General features: G+C 49.3%; 1 protein-coding gene across 1 annotated transcript in view; it reads left to right on the top strand.

Moving 5' to 3' along the window:
• LOC141240621 (beta-2-glycoprotein 1-like) overlaps positions 1-14700 on the top strand; it is a gene marked incomplete at its 5' end in the record, with an annotated part of 47628 nt that extends 32928 nt beyond the window's left edge. The window contains 5 exons of the mRNA XM_073668687.1: positions 13062-13138; positions 13254-13442; positions 13552-13731; positions 13806-14003; positions 14339-14700. Of these exons, the coding sequence (XP_073524788.1) occupies positions 13062-13138; positions 13254-13442; positions 13552-13731; positions 13806-14003; positions 14339-14421 (727 nt within the window). The remainder of the gene's footprint in view (positions 1-13061; positions 13139-13253; positions 13443-13551; positions 13732-13805; positions 14004-14338) is intronic.
• Positions 14701-21683: the final 6983 nt, after the last annotated feature.

Raw genomic sequence — 21683 nt, 5'->3', positions numbered from 1 at the left:
GGTTCCGCTGAAGCTGTCCTCGGCCCTGTTGTTTCTGGGCCGGTGACAGTGTCTCTGCCATCCTCAGTGTCCCCTTCTGCCTTGTCCAGCCCGCATAGAGGTTCAACGGGATCCCTCTGTTGCGCTGCCTTGATGGATATTGGCATGAGAGGATTTTGGAAGAGAGAGGTGGTAGCAGTTAATTGGCAGGTGGACTTTCAATATCTTAGGATTACCTGGTGACTTCTGGGCCAATAGAACCTCTGCATGACCCGTTCTTGAGTTTTGTCCACCCCTAGATGGCCACCCAAGACATGTGAATGGGCTCTGTCCAACACCCTTTGTCTATAGGTCTTTGTCTTCGTACGACCAGCTGCTCCACTATCTCCTCCCTCACCTTATTAACTTGGTGCAATAAGAACCCACTCAACATAAAATAGGGAAACCTGATGTCAGCCCCCGACTCCCGTGCTATGCCGTTTATGACAGTTACATTATTGAACGCTTCTTTTAGTGATAGGTCCCTATGTTGGGTGAATCCCAAATTTTCTCTGGTCACCCCTATCTTAGGAATGTCTGCCTCAGGAAATACTACCTTCTCCCAATACACAGAAGGAAAACCCGTCAGACTCTGAGGTTGATGAGACTTTTTTAGGGTCAACCCACGTTTCTTACCTGAGTAATCTATGTCTCTGCCCCTCCCCCAGAAGTCCCAAAAGAACACAAAGTCCTGGCCTATGATCATTGGGTGCAACAAATATGGGACCACACCGACCTCATGAGACTCGGTACCTCGGGCCATCTCAATTACCACTCTGGCCACCGGATAGTCTTTAGCATCCCCGTGAATGCAGTGGACACCAACTTTCTTCCCAGGGATTAATTGGAGAGGGAGTGTGGCCCTCACGAGGGTTACCAAACTTACTGAGTCTAGTAGTCCAGTCTTTTGCAGGCCATTCACCTTTACAGGACAAGCTTGGGGCCCTTTTCTGGGTGGACAGCCCACCCTGCAAGCTGGATATGTGTAGAATGAACATCAGCGTCCCATGCTACAGTCCATTTGCTCGGTGGTGAGGGGATAATGGGTAGCTATATGACCTGGGCCGTGACATCTCCAGCAAATTACATCCCCCAATGAGGGCCTTGGCGTGATCTTTGATGCTCCCTTGGACTTTAGACACCCCGCCCGCTTTTTAACCTACACCCCCCAGTATGGAGTGGGTTGCCTCCCCAAGAACCGTTGACCCCCTGATACCTTTCAACCAGTCCAACCAAGTCATCAGCGTTCCGGGGATCTCCCTGAGAAACCCAAGTCTAAATCGGGCTCGAAAGGGAGTACCCGAACCAGTCCAATACTACTCACTCCACCATCTGCTCTGGGGTAGAGGACTCTGGTTGTAACCACTTTTGGATGAGGTGCAGCAGATCAAACACTTGGTAGTGAGTGGGTTTGTCACGGTGATATGCCCAGCGGTGGACCCGTTGTGCCCTGACAGACATTGTCACCCCCGAGAGCGCTAAAAGTTCTGTTTCCAATTTTTCATATTCTTTGGTGTCCTGTAAAGCCAAATCATAGTAGGCCTTTTGTGGATTCCTCATTAAGCATGGTGCCAGGACTTCTGCCCACTGCTCTGGCGGGAGTTTCTCTATTGGCGACCCTTTCAAAAATGGTTAAAAAGGCCTCTATGTCATCACCTGGGGTGATCTTCTGCAAGACTCTCCTCACTGCCTTCCGGAGAGAGAAATAATGAGCTGACATTGGGGTCAGAGCTGCTGCCGTGCCATAAATCGCCTGAGTAATTCAATCTGCTGCTGCTGTTGTAGAAGCTGCTCCCGATGCTGTAGCTGCTGCTGGTGCTGCTCCTGGTGCTGCTGCAGCTGTTGCTGGTGCTGGCTTTGGACCAGGTGCTTGATCAGCTCCTCCATTTTGTCTGACCGCTGTTCTATCCTCACAGCCGCCTTCACCCAGGACATGCAGTTTGTTCCCAGCCATCACACTTGCTTCCTGGGGATCTTGCCCGCATTCTCCACCAACTGTGGTAGATCGGCTCACTTGGTTGCACATAGAGGTAGACACAGGAGTACTGTCTCTTTAAATCTTCTGCGGTTTATTAAGAGCACTGCATAAACCATGGTAATGTTAGCAAAACAAACACGGCCTTCCTGGCCTAACAGGAAAAACAAAACATAACGCATGTCACAGTCCTTGTTTCTACAGGTAACCGCCCGCTTCAGGAACAAACAACACAAGGTTTAGCTTATGTTCACATGGCAATACAGCTCAGAGCTTTCACTCCAGGCTCTCCCCACACCAATTGCTCTAAAAGGCTGGGAATTTATTGTCACGCAAGGTGTGGGAAAGACTAAGTGCAACACGAAGGGAAGAGGGGGAGGAAGCCCAAACATTAGGAAAAGAGGGAGTGGAGACCCCTAAGCAGATCTAATATCACCCTGTCTTCCCTACCGTCCCTATATAATTTCCACACCTATCGCCGAGCAGGACCCTAAGCCCTGGATGTCTCTAGAGCTTGGCCCTAGATAGGGGGGGGAGGGGTAAGCACTGGTCAGGCCCCACTACAAACTAAAGACAACAAGGTAGACAAACAAAGGGGATAAACTTAGCTTGAGCAGATACCAGAGGAGTAACACCAACTGTCCTCCAAGGGCACCAGAGAAGAAGCTAGCTGACTGCTAGTGCTCCAAGCCTGCACAAAGGTACATAGAAGTATCACCAGCGATTCCCTGGAGCAAACTGAGTGTTTTTAACTCCCAGGCAAGGGTGTGTCACCACTGGGTCCTAAAGGAAGAAGGATTAAGAAGGCATCTGTAATGTCAAGCTCAGTGACCTTCTACAGCCAGATTCAGAGCGACTGTCTATTACACCTGACACACCCTTGACATTTATCCTCTGAATTCCTCCCTCTCTACAGGTGTTTAATAATCCAAGCACTAAAGATGGCTGATTAACCCCTCATTCCTTTATGTGCCGGAACATTTTTCCTATGTAGAATTACTGGAGCTAATAATCTCAGTGCTACATATCTCCCCTCTAGTACTTTACCAGTGACTTTTGTCACAACTGATTTCAAGTTCAATTGTCTCGTGAGTAAAAGGTCCAGAAGATAAAGGTGATCCATCCACAGTTTCCATATCGCTTGGCCTGGATTTAGTCCTACTTGTAAGTCCATGAAATTCCCTCCTGCTCGAGAATCTAAAATGGCAGAATATTGTGCTTCTTGGCTCCCGATTATGACCTGTATGGGAACGACAAAATGAGACGATGGTGATTGCTCTTTGCCTTTATCCTGCATTACAGGTGAGATGGTCGGCATAACCGGATCTAGCCGTTCAGAAAGGTCCAGATTGGTGCAGTTTTGGCACTGGTGAACGCCATAGTCCTTTTATTAGGACAGTGTTTTTTTAATGCTGATTGAGTAAAGGAGTAGTTAGAGTTGTTTCCAAATACTCGCCGTCTTTCCTTTCTTCGTTCAGTGAGTCTCTGATCAATTCCGATGCACAATTGAATAAAGTCCCCTAAATTATCAGGGGTCTTGATGACGCGCCCCCAGGGCAGTGGGGTACTCGGTGCCCGGGCCTATGCATGCTGGGGGGATATGTCACAGTGGCTGGCCTGGTCCGTGGCCCAGGGCGGTCAACCAAAAAGGGGATTGTAACTTGGATAGAGATAAAAACAAAGTAAATAGTTTGTGACGCCACCTGTGGTACCTGGTAAGGATTACCAGCGCTGCTGCAGACCTCCGGGGGGTGATGGGATGGCAGCTGAGGTGTTTTTGCTCCCCACAGGTGGAGCAGGCCCCCGGGGCAGTGTGGAGTTTGCTGGGTGGTGATGCTGGCGGGATGGCGCAGCAGGAGTAACTGACAGAGACAGGGGATTCACTTCAATACCTTTACTGGTGTAGACGGCAGGTACGGTCCAGGGTACTTAGTAGGATGGGTGCACTTCAGGACTTCTCCCCAGTGAGCGGGTATAAGGCCTCCTGGTCCATGTCTCCCTCTCTGTATGCTCCTGGCCAGCCTGCAACTGGGCCTAGCTTCTGTGTCGTGCTGTTCCTTCACCTGTCGCTCGGTAGTAGGACCTTCTGCTGGTAACCACTCTCCCTGGTCGCCGGGGCCTTCGTGGTTCCTGGTCCTGTAATGGGTCTAGCTTCAGGTCTGCCGGGGACTTGTAGTCCTCCTGGAATGCCGGTGGTCCCTACTTGGTATAAAGGACCCTGTAGGCGCGGACCCGGGGTCCGGTTTGTATATTCGGGGTTAGCCTATGATGCTCCTCTGCCCCCTAAACTCCTCTCTCCTTTCTCCTCTTGCCTTCGGCCTCACTCAGGGCCCTCAGAACTGCAGCAGACGCGCTGCGTCTTCGCTGCTCTCAGCGTCAGCACGCTCTCAGACTCAACTCTCTGTCTGAACTGACCTGCCTAGCTCCACCCTCTATATATATATATATATATCCCTAACGGGCTCCCTCTGCTGGTATGAGGTGGAAGGGTGGAGGTGTTTGTATATAGTGAGGGCCTCTTGTGGAGAAGTCCATCCATGCACCCTGGGTCCTGTGGTACCTGTGAACAGCAGGGTGCCACATTGACCCTTACTAGTTCATCCTTTATTAGCTCTGATAATCCTCGTCGATATTGACTCCTCTGGGCAGCTAAATACCATGTGGTGTCTGCCACCCAGCGGCGGCATTGTGAGGTGTATTCAGCTCCAGAGCGCCGCCCTTGAGGTAGACTATGCAACTTGATTTCAGCGGTAGCACAACGATTCAGGTCATCAGACCCTTGATCCATAGCTGTGATGAAGGAAACGAGGTCATTTAGGAGGTCACAATTCTTTTCCACGTAAGGTGAGGCCCAGGCGACGGTCAGGAGATTAGTGATGAACCTTCTTCCTGTCGCTGGTAAACGGAGAAGGTTGCATCTGGAGGTAGATGTGACATTGGTTAAGGAATCCACGGTAATGATGGCGATCCCCACTGAGCTTTGCGGGCAGCGGCATGCATGCGTTGGATTCTGGGCCTGAGTTGCACTAATCCAGAAGTTGCTTCTGCAACTCAATAATTTCTGAGTTTGCAACTTAGAAAAGTTTTCTTGGTTTGTGGCACCAAAATCCTGAAGATCAGCAACTTGTTGTCTCACGGTGGCTGCACAGACTCCATATTGTGCAGGAGATTATTCTGATAGGAACTGACCTGGGTTGGAGTAGTGATATTACAACCACTAGGGGCAGCATCGGCAGGTCATAGAATCATAGAATCATAGAATGGTAGAGTTGGAAGGGACCTCCTGGGTCATCTGGTCCAACCCCCTGCTCAAAGCAGGATTCACTAGATCATCTCAGACAGATGTTTGTCCGGCCTCTGTTTGAAGACGTCCATTGAAGGGGAACTCACCACCTCTCGTGGCCGCCTGTTCCACTCATTAATCACCCTAACTGTCAAAAAGTTTTTTCTAATATCTAATCTGTGTCTCCTCCCATTTAGTTTCATCCCATTGCTTCTAGTCTTTCCTTGTGCAAATGAGAATAAAGATGATCCTTCTACAATGTGACAGCCCTTGACATATTTGTAGACAGCTATTAAGTCTCCTCTCAGTCTTCTTTTTTGCAAGCTAAACATTCCCAAATCCTGCAACCGTTCCTCATAGGACATGGTTTGCAGACCAGTCACCATTCTGGTCGCTCTTCTCTGAACTTGCTCCAGTTTGTCTATGTCTTTTTTAAAATGTGGTGCCCAAAACTGTACACAGTATTCCAGATGAGGTCTGACCAAAGAGGAGTAAAGACCGATAATGACTTCACGTGATCTAGACTGTATGCTTCTGTTAATACATCCCAGAATTGTATTTGCCTTTTTTGCTGCTGCATCACCCTGTTGACTCATGTTCAGTCTATGATCTATTAGTATACCTAAGTCTTTTTCACATGTACTGTTGCTTAGCTCTATTCCTCCCATTCTGTATATGCTTTTTTCATTTTTATTGCCCAGATGTAGTACTTTGCATTTTTCCCTGTTAAAAACCATTCTGTTGGTTGCTGCCCACTGCTCCAGTTTATTTAGGTCTTTTTGAATCCTCTCTCTCTTCTCTAGTATTAGCTATCCCTCCTAGCTTTGTGTCATCAGCAAATTTAATCAGTTTACCCTCAATTCCTTCATCTAAATCATTGATAAAGATGTTGAACAATACAGGTCCCAGGACGGAGCCCTGTGGTACCCCACTTGAGACATTCATCCAGCTGGATGTGAAGCCATTTACAACCACCCTTTGAGTCCGATCACTAAGCCAGTTATGAATCCACCTAACAGTTGCCTGGTCCATTGCATACTTGGTCATTTTTTCAATAAGGATGGTGTGAGGTACTTTGTCAAATGCTTTGCTGAAGTCAAGATATACTATATCTACAGCATTTCCCTGATCCACCCAGTCAGTGATTCTGTCATAGAAGGAAATTAAGTTAGTCTGACATGACTTGTTAGTTAAAAACCCATGCTGACTCTGGTTAATCACTTCATTCTTATCCAGGTACTTACATACATGTTGTTTAATAATTTGTTCAAAGATCTTTCCTGGTATAGAAGTCAGACTCACCGGCCTATAGTTCCCTGGGTCCACCTTCTTCCCCTTTTTGAAGATAGGAACAACATTTGCTCTTCTCCAGTCTTCTGGGACTTCTCCTGTAGGTAGCGTAGTCAGGAAAAGTCAGGAATCGGTACTCAGGAACAGCGGTATAGTCTTGTATGAGGCAGCTGGTGAAGGGAGACTAGACTAGACTGGAGGCTGGGAGCTCAATAATCTTGCAAGGAAAGAGGTGCCCGGCCAGGTTTATATAGGGTGTTCAATCAGGAAATCACAGGGTGGAGCCGCTCAGGAACAACACAGGTACTAGAATCTGGGTTAGCCAGGAACTGTCCAGCGAGCTGAATAGCTCAGAGGGAAGAGCTGCTGCCTGGTGCACGAGAGCTGCCGCCTGGTGCACAAGAGCTGGCCGCCTGGTGCACAAGAGCTGGCCGCCTGGTGCACGAGAGCTGGCCGCCTGGTGCACAAGAGCTGCCGCCTGGCGCACGAGAGCTTCTGGGTTTGAGTCCTGACACTGGAGGGAAGAGGAGGATAGAGGAGTCTGGAGGGAAGAGAAGGACAGAGGAGTCTGGAGGGAAGAGGAGGACAGAGGAGTCTGGAGGAAAGAGGAGGACAGAGGAGTCTGGAGGAAGGAGGAGGACAGAGGAGTCTGGAGGGAAGAGGAGAACAAAGGAGTTGGGAGGGAAGAGAAGGAGGAGGACAGTGGGGTCTGGAAGGAGGAGGAGGACAGAGAAGTCTGGAAGGTGGAGGAGGAACAGAGGAGTCTGGAAGGATGAGGAGGTCAGAGGAGTCTAGAGGATGGAGGAATCTGGAGTGAGGAGAAGGAGGAGGACAGTGGAGTCTGGAGGGAGGAAGAGGACAGAGGAGTCTGGAGGGAGGAGGAGGAGCAGAGGAGTTTGGAGGGGGGAGGAGGAGGACAGAGGTGTCTGGATGGAGGAGGAGAAGGACAGAGGCATTTGAAAGGAAGAAGAGGAGGACAGATGTATGGAGGGAGGAGGAAGACAAAGGAATTTGGAGGGAGGAGGATTACAGTCTGGATGGAGGAGGATTACAGAGGAGTCTGGAGGAAGGATGAGAAGGAAAGAGGAGTTTGAAAGGAAGAAGAGAACAGAGGGGTATGGAGGGAGGAAGACACATGAGTCTGGAGGAAAGAAGAGGAGGAAAGAGGAGTGTGGAGGGAGGAGGAGGATAGAGGAGTCTAGTGGGAGGAGCATGGAGGAGGAGGACAGAAAAGTCTGGGTGGAGGAGAGTGACTATGGAGTCTGGAGGGAGGATGGGAAGGACAGGAAGAAGAAGAGGACAGATGTATGGAGGGAGGAGGAGGACAAAGGAGTTTGGAGTGAGGAGGAGGACAGAAGAGTCTGGATGGAGGAGGATGACAGAGGAGTCTGGAGGAAGGATGAGAAGGAAAGAGCAGTTTGAAAGTAAGAAGAGGATGACAGAGGAGTCTGGAGGAAAGAGGAGGAGGATAGAGGAGTCTAGTGGGAGGAGCATGGAGGAGTCTGGGAGGAGGAGGAGGACAGAGGAGTCTGGAGGGAGGAGAAGTAGAAGGACAGTGGAGTCTGGAGGGGAGGTAGAGGAGTCTGGAGGGAAGAGGAGGACAGAGGAGTTCGGAGAGAGGAGGAGGACAGTGGAGACAGAGGAGTCTGGAGGGAGGAGAAGGACAGGTGTCTGAAGGTAGGAGAAAAAGGAGGACAGAGGAGTCTGGAGGGTGGAGGAGGACAGTGAATTCCTGGAGGGAGAAGGAAGAGGAGAACAATGGAGTCTGGAGGAAGACATAAAAGTCGGGAGGGAGGAGGAGAAGTACATAGGAGTGTGGAGGGAGGAGGACAGAGGAGTCTGGAGGGAGGAGGACTGAGATGTATGGAGGGAGGAAGAGGAAAGAGGTGTGTGGAAGGAGGAGGTGGACAGTGGAGTCTGGAGGGAAGAGGAGGACAGAGGGGTCTGGTGGGAGGAGGTGGACAGAGGAGTCTGGAGGGAGGAGGACTGACATGTGTGGAAGAAGGAGGACACAGGAGTCTGGAGGGAGGAAAAGGACAGAGAAGTGTGATGGGAGGAGCAGGAGGACAGAGTCTGGAGGGAGGAGCAGGAGGACAGAGTCTGGAGGGAGGAGGAGGAGGACAGAGGAAGAAGAAGAGGACAGATGTATGGAGGGAGGAGGAGGACAAAGGAGTTTGGAGCGAGGAGGACAAATGAGTTTGGAGGGAGGAGGACAGAGGAGTCTGGAGGGAGGAGGAGGACAGAAGAGTCTGGATGGAGGAGGATGACAGAGGAGTCTGGAGGAAGGATGAGAAGGAAAGAGGAGTTTGAAAGTAAGAAGAGGAGGACAGAGGAGTCTGGAGGAAAGAGAAGGAGGATAGAGGAGTCTAATGAGTCTAGTGGGAGGAGCATGGAGGAGTCTGGGAGGAGGAGGAGAACAGAGGAGTCTGGAGGGAGGAGAAGTAGAAGGACAGTGGAGTCTGGAGGGGAGGTAGAGGAGGACAGAGGAGTCTGGAGGGAAGAGGAGGACAGAGGAGTTCGGAGAGAGGAGGAGGACAGTGGAGACAGAGGAGTCTGGAGGGAGGAGAAGGACAGAGGTGTCTGAAGGTAGGAGAAAAAGGAGGACAGAGGAGTCTGGAGGGTGGAGGAGGACAGTGAATTCCTGGAGGGAGGAGGAAGAGGAGAACAATGGAGTCTGGAGGAAGACATAAAAGTCGGGAGGGAGGAGGAGAAGGACATAGGAGTGTGGAGGGAGGAGGACAGAGGAGTCTGGAGGGAGGAGGACTGAGATGTATGGAGGGAGGAAGAGGAAAGAGGTGTGTGGAAGGAGGAGGTGGACAGTGGAGTCTGGAGGGAAGAGGAGGACAGAGGGGTCTGGTGGGAGGAGGTGGACAGAGGAGTCTGGAGGGAGGAGGACTGACATGTGTGGAAGAAGGAGGACACAGGAGTCTGGAGGGAGGAAAAGGACAGAGAAGTGTGATGGGAGGAGCAGGAGGACAGAGTCTGGAGGGAGGAGCAGGAGGACAGAGTCTGGAGGGAGGAGGAGGAGGACAGAGGAGTCTGGAGGGAGGAGGAGGACAGAGGAAGAAGAAGAGGACAGATGTATGGAGGGAGGAGGAGGACAAAGGAGTTTGGAGCGAGGAGGACAAATGAGTTTGGAGGGAGGAGGACAGAGGAGTCTGGAGGGAGGAGGAGGACAGAAGAGTCTGGATGGAGGAGGATGACAGAGGAGTCTGGAGGAAGGATGAGAAGGAAAGAGGAGTTTGAAAGTAAGAAGAGGAGGACAGAGGAGTCTGGAGGAAAGAGAAGGAGGATAGAGGAGTCTAATGAGTCTAGTGGGAGGAGCATGGAGGAGTCTGGGAGGAGGAGGAGAACAGAGGAGTCTGGAGGGAGGAGAAGTAGAAGGACAGTGGAGTCTGGAGGGGAGGTAGAGGAGGACAGAGGAGTCTGGAGGGAAGAGGAGGACAGAGGAGTTCGGAGAGAGGAGGAGGACAGTGGAGACAGAGGAGTCTGGAGGGAGGAGAAGGACAGAGGTGTCTGAAGGTAGGAGAAAAAGGAGGACAGAGGAGTCTGGAGGGTGGAGGAGGACAGTGAATTCCTGGAGGGAGGAGGAAGAGGAGAACAATGGAGTCTGGAGGAAGACATAAAAGTCGGGAGGGAGGAGGAGAAGGACATAGGAGTGTGGAGAGAGGAGGAGAAGGACATAGGAGTCTGGAGGGAGGAGGACAGAGGAGTCTGGAGGGAGGAGGACAGAGGAGTCTGAAAGGAGCAGGACTGAGATGTATGGAGGGAGGAAGAGGAAAGAGGTGTCTGGACGGAGGAGGTGGACAGTGGAGTCTGGAGGGAAGAGGAGGACAGAGGGGTCTGGAGGGAGGAGGTGGACAGAGGAGTCTGGAGGGAGGAGGACTGACATGTGTGGAAGAAGGAGGAGGACACAGGAGTCTGGAGGGAGGAGGAGGAGGACGGAGGAGTCTGGAGGTAGGAGTAAAAATAGGACAGATGAGTCAGGAGGGGGAGTAGGACAGTGAATTAATAATAATATTTTTATTTATATAGCACCAACATATTCTGCAGCGCTTTACAATTCAGACAATATCGGCGCTGTCCCCATTGGGGCTCACAATCTACGCTCCCTATCAGTCTTTGGAGTGTGGAAGGAAACCAGAGACCCTGGAAGAAACCCCTGCAAATACTGGAAAAACATACAAACACCTTGCAGATGTCCTTGGTGGGATTTGAACCCAGGACCCCAGTGCTGCAAGGCTACAGTGCTAACCACTGAACCACCGTGCTGCCCATTCTGGAGAGAGGAGAACAATGGAGTCTGGAGGAAGGAGGAAGACATGGAAGTCTGTAGGGAGGAGGAGGACAGAGGAGTCTGGAGGGAGGAGGAGGACAGTGAATTCTGGACAGAGAAGAAGGAGGAAAACAATGGAGAAAGACAGGGGCGTCTGGAGGAAGGAGAAGTAGATGGACAGTGGAGTCTGGAGGGGAGGTAGAAGAGGACAGAGGAGTCTGGAGGGAGGAGGAGGACAGAGGAGTCTGGAGGGAGGAGGAGGACAGGAGAGAGGAGGACAGTGGAGACAGAGGAGTCTGGAGGGAGGAGAAGGACAGAGGTGTCTGAAGGTAGGAGAAAACGGAGGACAGAGGAGTCTGGAGGGTAGAGGAGGACAGTGAATTCTGGACAGAGAAGAAGGAGGAAAACAATGGAGGAAGACAGGGGCGTCTGGAGGAAGGAGAAGTAGATGGACAGTGGAGTCTGGAGGGGAGGTAGAAGAGGACAGAGGAGTCTGGAGGGAGGAGGAGGACAGAGGAGTCTGGAGGGAGGAGGAGGACAGAGGAGTCTGGAGGGAGGAGGAGGACAGGAGAGAGGAGGACAGTGGAGACAGAGGAGTCTGGAGGGAGGAGAAGGACAGAGGTGTCTGAAGGTAGGAGAAAACGGAGGACAGAGGAGTCTGGAGGGTAGAGGAGGACAGTGAATTCTGGACAGAGAAGAAGGAGGAAAACAATGGAGGAAGACAGGGGCGTCTGGAGGAAGGAGAAGTAGATGGACAGTGGAGTCTGGAGGGGAGGTAGAAGAGGACAGAGGAGTCTGGAGGGAGGAGGAGGACAGAGGAGTCTGGAGGGAGGAGGAGGACAGAGGAGTCTGGAGGGAGGAGGACAGGAGAGAGGAGGACAGTGGAGACAGAGGAGTCTGGAGGGAGGAGAAGGACAGAGGTGTCTGAAGGTAGGAGAAAACGGAGGACAGAGGAGTCTGGAGGGTAGTGGAGGACAGTGAATTCCTGGAGGGAGGAGGAGGAGGATAACAATGGAGTCTGGAGGAAGACATAAAAGTCTGGAGGGAGGAGGAGAAGGACATAGGAGTCTGGATGGAGGAGGAGGACAGAGGAGTCTGGATGGAGGAGGACAGAGGAGTCTGGAAGAAACAGGAGGACAGAAGAAGGAGGAGGAGGACAAAGAAGTCTTAAAGGAGGAGGACTGAGATGTATGGAGGGAGGAAGAGGAAAGAGGTTTTTGGAGGGAGGAGGTGGACAGTGGAGTCTGGAGGGAAGAGGAGGACAGAGGGGTCTGGAGGGAGGAGGTGGACAGGAGTCTGGAGGGAGGAGGACAGAGATGTGTGGAGGAAGGTGGAGGACACAGGAATCTGGAGGGAGGAAGAGGACAGAGGAGTCTGGAGGGAGGAGAAGGAGGACAGGGGAGTATGGAGGGAGGGGGAGGAGGACAGAAGTGTCTGAAGGTAGGAGAAAAAAGAGGACAGAGGAGGCGCACAAAGGAGGAAGAAATAAAAGTCTGGAGGGAGGAGCAGGACAGTGAATTCTGGAGAGAGGAGAAGCAGGAGAACAATGGAGTCTGGAGGGAAAATAAAAAGTTATCAAAGTAATAATTTTTGCCCAACAAGTGTTATAATGTATGACGACCTTACTTGTGTTTTTATGAATAAATTATATGGTAAAAAGTAAACTGCATAGAAAACAAAAGAACTCTCGCTCCTACGCTCCCTCCTCTACTCATGTGACCACTGCAGGCAATCCCTGGTCTCGCTGGTCTGCTGCCTGTCATGTCAGAATCATCCACCATTGACTGTTGCAGGGAAGTATCTGAGACCTCCGGGAGAGGCAGAGCGTCCGCTCCGGGGGATCAGAATTTTGTACAGTTTATTTCCCTGGTCCCGTGTGACCAGCAGCAGCGGTCAGGCCGGTCCTGCCCCCGGCAATCATTCCTGACGACAGACCCCACAGAACCGTCGTCCTCCCTTTCCCTGAATGATGAGCGGTGATTTCAGCTGTCACATGAGATTACGGTAATGAGGGAGCGGCGTCTTCCACTTCTTTCGGACGCTCCGTGTGCTGAGAAGCCATTACTGTAAATGGTGTAAGAAGCTGTAATTAGAGCCCCCCACATCGCAGGGGGTAGCAAGGACGGGGCTCACATAAATCCACCGCTATACAATAAACAGGAAAGAACTTCCTAATCTCTGATACATTGTAACAAACCCTCAGCTGTGTCCTCTTCCAGGCATCGATTACATGGCGCCAATGAAAGTGAGTGTTTGGCGAGCGGAGCCTGGAGCGCCCCTTTACCAGTCTGTGAGAGTAAGTCCACATAGTCAATTTAGGGGCACCTGGAGATACTGGGGTACATGGTGGAGCTCGGCAGCACTGAGATCCTTGTTCCATAGGTTGTAAAAATGGTTCTTTCCCCTTTAAGATGTGACGTGCCCTTATCCCGAGATCCCAAGATTGGGGCGACTGGACTTTTATCAGCCCCGGGAAGGGAACGTCTCCACCTACCGGGACGTGGTGCGCTACGGCTGCAACCTCAACTACGCCCTGATCGGAAACGAGACGGCTACGTGCCGCGCCAACGGCACCTGGAGCCACGTTCCAGAATGTCGGGGTAAGATCAGCCGCCAGGAGTCTGGGGAGCCGGGTGACAACCACTATGGCCCCGTGCAGCTCCCGGAGCGCGTCCCAGGGACAGATATCATCCTGATTATTCCTTGTAGATGTGAAATGTCAGCGGCCGGCGGAGATCGCCAACGGGTACATGAGCTTCGCCCCGTACCGCAAGTACAACTACAAAGAGGTGGTCACGTACGGGTGTAACCCGCCGTACGCCCTGGTCGGCTCCCGCTCCTCCTACTGCGATAAAGATGGAGACTGGACCCCGAAGCCTCTCTGCCAGGGTAAGATCCGCCGTCGCTCTGCGGCACCTCCGCCATCGTGGAGCGCTCACTTCACGGTGTCGCCATTATTACAGCCCCGTGCCACGTGCCCACACCGAAGGCCAACGTCCTGCACAATGGGCGGAAGACACGAGTGGACGAGATCTCCCGGCAGCAGATCCAACATGGAGACGTCATCACCTATTACTGCAAGAACAAGACGGAGAAGTGCGCCCACAGCGTGCCGAGCCGGTGCCACAACGGCAACTTCACCGTACCCGCCTGCTACAAAAGTAAGTGCCCCCTGTTCTCCCGTGCTGACTCCTCTGTTACTGGAAAAGCTGGGTGACGACCAACATGGCAGCGTAAAGCTACCGCAGAGGTTGTCACCCGGCTCCTGTCTGGCTCCGGTGGCAGACAATCCGCTGCCAGGCTGGGGTGCACTCACTTTTGGGAAGAGTATGAAGCAATGACACCGCAGGTGTATGAATAGTGAATGTAGAAGACAACCACCCCTATCCTCCTGCATCCGGCGGTAATGGACGCCATCACTACAGCGCCGTCCACGGCTATATCGCAGCACAGATAATGGACTCAGACTCCACTTTTCTGTTTTTTTTTTCTCCAGAACCAGGACTTCTCCACTTACTCTCTAGTGACCCCTCAACGATGACGCCGTGCCCCCAGGAAACGCAGCAGCGTGGAGTATAGCGAGACGGCGGAGCGCCACCGAGCGGAGTAATAAACCAAAGGCTCCGCACCTCTCCATCATAACAGAGGATAGAAAAGCTCCAAATTCTATAATTCTAAATGATCTAGTAAAGAAACAGATGATAAAGGAGAATGGATCGTCATGGATGAAGGCGATTATGTGCGAGAAATCGGATCACAGAAGTCTGAAGTAGAAACATTCGAATGATAAAAAACTGATCCACTGACCAACATCACAGATAAGACGAGGAGCAAAGGAAATAAATATTCTGGAGGAAATGATTAGCTTCCTTATTAATAGATATCGATCACAACCGTGCTTCATGTGTTACCGATAGTGAATAAGTCACTCCAGAATCCACCTGTACACCGATAGTGAATAAGTCACTCCAGAATCCTCCTGTACACCGATAGTGAACAAGTCACTCCAGAATCCTCCTGTACACCGATAGTGAATAAGTCACTCCAGAATCCACCTGTACACCGATAGTGAATAAGTCACTCCAGAATCCACCTGTACACCGACAGTGAATAAGTCACTCCTGAATCCACCTGTACACCGATAGTGAATAAGCCACTCCAGAATCCACCTGTACACCGATAGTGAATAAGTCACTTCAGAATCCACCTGTACACCGATAGTGAATAAGTCACTCCAGAATCCACCTGTACACCGATAGTGAATAAGTCACTCCAGAATCCACCTGTACACTGATAGTGAATAAGTCACTCCAGAATCCTCCTGTACACCGATAGTGAATAAGTCACTCCAGAATCCACCTGTACACCGATAGTGAATAAGTCACTCCAGAATCCTCCTGTACACCGATAGTGAATATGTCACTCCAGAATCCTCCTGTACACCGATAGTGAATAAGTCACTCCAGAATCCACCTGTACACCGATAGTGAATAAGTCACTCCAGAATCCACCTGTACCCCGATAGTGAATAAGTCACTCCAGAATCCACCTGTACACCGATAGTGAATAAGTCACTCCAGAATCCACCTGTACACCGATAGTGAATAAGTCACTCCAGAATCCTCCTGTACACCGATAGTGAATATGTCACTCCAGAATCCTCATGTACACCGATAGTGAATAAGTCACTCCAGAATCCTCCTGTACACCGATAGTGAATAAGTCACTCCAGAATCCACCTGTACACCGATAGTGAATAAGTCTCTCCAGAATCCTCCTGAACACCGATAGTGAATAAGTCACTCCAGAATCCACCTGTACACCGATAGTGAATAAGTCACTCCAGAATCCACCTGTACACCGAAAGCGAATAAGTCACTCCAGAATCCTCCTGTACACCGATAGTGAATAAGTCACTCCAGAATCCTCCTGTACACCGATAGTGAATAAGTCTCTCCAGAATCCTCCTGTACACCGATAGTGAATAAGTCACTCCAGAATCCTCCTGTACACCGATAGTGAATAAGTCACTCCAGAATCCTCCTGTACACCGATAGTGAATAAGTCACTCCAGAATCCTCCTGTACACCGATAGTGAATAAGTCACTCCAGAATCCTCCTGTACACCGATAGTGAATAAGTCACTCCAGAATCCTCCTGTACACCGATAGTGAATAAGTCACTCCAGAATCCTCCTGTACACCGATAGTGAATAAGTCACTCCAGAATCCTCCTGTACACCGATAGTGAATAAGTCACTCCAGAATCCTCCTGTACACCGATAGTGAATAAGTCACTCCAGAATCCTCCTGAACACCGATAGTGAATAAGTCACTCCAGAATCCACCTGTACACCGATAGTGAATAAGTCACTCCAGAATCCACCTGTACACCGATAGTGAATAAGCCACTCCAGAATCCACCTGTACACCGATAGTGAATAAGTCACTTCAGAATCCACCTGTACACCGATAGTGAATAAGTCACTCCAGAATCCTCCTGTACACCGATAGTGAATAAGTCACTCCAGAATCCACCTGTACACCAATAGTGAATAAGTCACTCCAGAATCCACCTGTACACCGATAGTGAATAAGTCACTCCAGAATCCTCCTGTACACCGATAGTGAATATGTCACTCCAGAATCCTCATGTACACCGATAGTGAATAAGTCACTCCAGAATCCTCCTGTACACCGATAGTGAATAAGTCACTCCAGAATCCTCCTGTACACCGATAGTGAATAAGTCACTCCAGAATCCTCCTGTACACCGATAGTGAATAAGTCACTCCAGAATCCTCCTGTACACCGATAGTGAATAAGTCACTCCAGAATCCTCCTGAACACCGATAGTGAATAAGTCACTCCAGAATCCACCTGTACACCGATAGTGAATAAGTCACTCCAGAATCCACCTGTACACCGATAGTGAATAAGTCACTCCAGAATCCACCTGTACACCGATATGAATAAGCCACTCCAGAATCCACCTGTACACCGATAGTGAATAAGTCACTTCAGAATCCACCTGTACACCGATAGTGAATAAGTCACTCCAGAATCCTCCTGTACACCGATAGTGAATAAGTCACTCCAGAATCCACCTGTACACCAATAGTGAATAAGTCACTCCAGAATCCACCTGTACACCGATAGTGAATAAGTCACTCCAGAATCCTCCTGTACACCGATAGTGAATAAGTCACTCCAGAATCCACCTGTACACCAATAGTGAATAAGTCACTCCAGAATCCACCTGTACACCGATAGTGAATAAGTCACTCCAGAATCTACCTGTACACCGATAGTGAATAAGTCACTCCAGAATCCTCCTGTACACCGATAGTGAATAAGTCACTCCAGAATCCTCCTGTACACCGATAGTGAATACGTCACTCCAGAATCCACCTGTACACCGATAGTGAATAAGTCACTCCAGAATCCACCTGTACACCGATAGTGAATAAGTCACTCCTGAATCCACCTGTACACCGATAGTGAATAAGCCACTCCAGAATCCACCTGTACACCGATAGTGAATAAGTCACTTCAGAATCCACCTGTACACCGATAGTGAATAAGTCACTCCAGAATCCACCTGTACACCGATAGTGAATAAGTCACTCCAGAATCCTCCTGTACACCGATAGTGAATAAGTCACTCCAGAATCCTCATGTACACCGATAGTGAATATGTCACTCCAGAATCCTCATGTACACCGATAGTGAATAAGTCACTCCAGAATCCTCCTGTACACCGATAGTGAATAAGTCACTCCAGAATCCTCCTGTACACCGATAGTGAATAAGTCACTCCAGAATCCACCTGTACACCGATAGTGAATAAGTCACTGCAGATTCCACCTGTACACCGACAGTGAATAAGTCACTCCAGAATCCTCCTGTACACCGATAGTGAATAAGTCACTCCAGAATCCTCCTGTACACCGATAGTGAATATGTCACTCCAGAATCCTCATGTACACCGATAGTGAATAAGTCACTCCAGAATCCTCCTGTACACCGATAGTGAATAAGTCACTCCAGAATCCACCTGTACACCGATAGTGAATAAGTCACTCCAGAATCTACCTGTACACCGATAGTGAATAAGTCTCTCCAGAATCCTCCTGAACACCGATAGTGAATAAGTCACTCCAGAATCCACCTGTACACCGATAGTGAATAAGTCACTCCAAAATCCACCTGTACACCGATAGCGAATAAGTCACTCCAGAATCCTCCTGTACACCGATAGTGAATAAGTCACTCCAGAATCCTCCTGTACACCGATACTAAATAAGTCACTCCAGAATCCACCTGTACACCGATAGTGAATAAGTCACTCCAGAATCCTCCTGTACACCGATAGTGAATAAGTCACTCCAGAATCCTCCTGTACACCGATAGTGAATAAGTCACTCCAGAATCCTCCTGAACACCGATAGTGAATAAGTCACTCCAGAATCCTCCTGTACACCGATAGTGAATAAGTCACTCCAGAATCCTCCTGTACACCGATAGTGAATAAGTCACTCCAGAATCCTCCTGAACACCGATAGTGAATAAGTCACTCCAGAATCCTCCTGTACACCGATAGTGAATAAGTCACTCCAGAATCCACCTGTACACCGATAGTGAATAAGTCACTCCAGAATCCTCCTGTACACCGATAGTGAATAAGTCACTTCAGAATCCTCCTGTACACCGATAGTGAATAAGTCACTTCAGAATCCTCCTGTACACCGATAGTGAATAAGTCACTCCAGAATCCACCTGTACCCCGATAGTGAATAAGTCACTGCAGAATCCTCCTGTACACCGATAGTGAATAAGTCACTCCAGAATCCACCTGTACCCCGATAGTGAATAAGTCACTCCAGAATCCTCCTGTACACCGATAGTGAATAAGTCACTGCAGAATCCTCCTGCACACCGATAGTGAATAAGTCACTCCAGAATCCTCCTGTACACCGATAGTGAATAAGTCACTCCAGAATCCTCATGTACACCGATAGTGAATAAGTCACTCCAGAATCCACCTATACCCCGATAGTGAATAAGTCACTCCAGAATCCTCCTGTACACCGATAGTGAATAAGTCACTTCAGAATCCTCCTGTACACCGATAGTGAATAAGTCACTGCAGAATCCTCCTGCACACCGATAGTGAATAAGTCACTCCAGAATCCTCCTATACACCGATAGTGAATAAGTCACTCCAGAATCCCCCTGTACACCGATAGTGAATAAGTCACTCCAGAATCCACCTGTACACCGATAGTGAATAAGTCACTCCAGATTCCACCTGTACACCGATAGTGAATAAGTCACTCCAGAATCCACCTGTACACCGATAGTGAATAAGTCACTCCTGAATCCACCTGTACGCCGATAGTGAATAAGTCACTCCAGAATCCACCTGTACACCGATAGTGAATAAGTCACTCCAGAATCCTCCTGTACACCGATAGTGAATAAGTCACTGCAGATTTCACCTGTACACCGATAGTGAATAAGTCACTCCAGAATCCTCCTGTACACCGATAGTGAATAAGTCACTCCAGAATCCTCCTGTACACCGATAGTGAATATGTCACTCCAGAGTCCTCATGTACACCGATAGTGAATAAGTCACTCCAGAATCCTCCTGTTCACCGATAGTGAATAAGTCACTCCAGAATCCACCTGTACACCGATAGTGAATAAGTCACTCCAGAATCTACCTGTACACCGATAGTGAATAAGTCTCTCCAGAATCCTCCTGAACACCGATAGTGAATAAGTCACTCCAGAATTCACCTGTACACCGATAGTGAATAAGTCACTCCAGAATAGACCTGTACACTGATAGCGAATAAGTCACTCCAGAATCCTCCTGTACACCGATAGTGAATAAGTCACTCCAGAATCCTCCTGTACACCGATAGTGAATAAGTCACTGAAGAATCCACCTGTACACCGATAGTGAATAAGACACTGCAGAATCCACCTGTACACCGATAGTGAATAAGTCACTCCAGAATCCTCCTGTACACCGATAGTGAATATGTCACTCCAGAATCCTCATGTACACCGATAGTGAATAAGTCACTCCAGAATCCTCCTGTACACCGATAGTGAATAAGTCACTCCAGAATCCACCTGTACACCAATAGTGAATAAGTCACTCCAGAATCTACCTGTACACCGATAGTGAATAAGTCTCTCCAGAATCCTCCTGAACACCGATAGTGAATAAGTCACTCCAGAATCCACCTGTACACCGATAGTGAATAAGTCACTCCAGAATCCACCTGTACACCGATAGCGAATAAGTCACTCCAGAATCCTCCTTTACACCGATAGTGAATAAGTCACTCCAGAATCCTCCTGTACACCGATACTAAAAAAGTCACTCCAGAATCCACCTGTACACCGATAGTGAATAAGTCACTCCAGAATCCTCCTGTACACCGATAGTGAATAAGTCACTCCAGAATCCTCCTGTACACCGATAGTGAATAAGTCTCTCCAGAATCCTCCTGAACACCGATAGTGAATAAGTCACTCCAGAATCCTCCTGTACACCGATAGTGAATAAGTCACTCCAGAATCCTCCTGAACACCGATAGTGAATAAGTCACTCCAGAATCCACCTGTACACCAATAGTGCATAAGTCACTCCAGAATCCACCTGTACACCGATAGTGAATAAGTCACTCCAGAATCCTCCTGTACACCGATAGTGAATAAGTCACTTCAGAATCCTCCTGTACACCGATAGTGAATAAGTCACTCCAGAATCCACCTGTACCCCGATAGTGAATAAGTCACTGCAGAATCCTCCTGTACACCGATAGTGAATAAGTCACTCCAGAATCCACCTGTACCCCGATAGTGAATAAGTCACTCCAGAATCCTCCTGTACACCCATAGTGAATAAGTCACTGCAGAATCCTCCTGCACACCGATAGTGAATAAGTCACTCCAGAATCCTCCTGTACACCGATAGTGAATAAGTCACTCCAGAATCCTCCTGTACACCGATAGTGAATAAGTCACTCCAGAATCCACCTATACCCCGATAGTGAATAAGTAACTCTAGGATCCTCCTGTACACCGATAGTGAATAAGTCACTTCAGAATCCTCCTGTACACCGATAGTGAATAAGTCACTCCAGAATCCTCCTATACACCGATAGTGAATAAGTCACTCCAGAATCCCCCTGTACACCGATAGTGAATAAGTCACTCCAGAATCCACCTGTACACCGATAGTGAATAAGTCACTCCAGATTCCACCTGTACACCGATAGTGAATAAGTCACTCCTGAATCCACCTGTACGCCGACAGTGAATAAGTCACTCCAGAATCCACCTGTACACCGATAGTTAATAAGTCACTCCAGAATCCTCCTGTACACCGATAGTGAATAAGTCACTCCAGAAACCTCCTGTACACCGATAGTGAATATGTCACTCCAGAATCCTCATGTACACCGATAGTGAATAAGTCACTCCAGTATCCTCCTGTACACCGATAGTGAATAAGTCACTCCAGAATCCTCCTGTACACCGATAGTGAATAAGTCACTGCAGATTCCACCTGTACACCGATAGTGAATAAGTCACTCCAGAATCCTCCTGTACACCGATAGTGAATAAGTCACTCCAGAATCCTCCTGTACACCGATAGTGAATATGTCACTCCAGAGTCCTCATGTACACCGATAGTGAATAAGTCACTCCAGAATCCTCCTGTACACCGATAGTGAATAAGTCACTCCAGAATCCACCTGTACACCGATAGTGAATAAGTCACTCCAGAATCTACCTGTACACCGATAGTGAATAAGT

The sequence above is a fragment of the Phyllobates terribilis genome, unplaced genomic scaffold, assembly GCF_046119375.1.
Source record: "Phyllobates terribilis strain yellow unplaced genomic scaffold, ASM4611937v1 Scaffold_962__1_contigs__length_509556, whole genome shotgun sequence".
Classification (NCBI taxonomy): domain Eukaryota; kingdom Metazoa; phylum Chordata; class Amphibia; order Anura; family Dendrobatidae; genus Phyllobates; species Phyllobates terribilis.
Note: the sequence above shows the minus strand (reverse complement) of the source record. Positions and strands in the feature narration are given on the sequence as shown.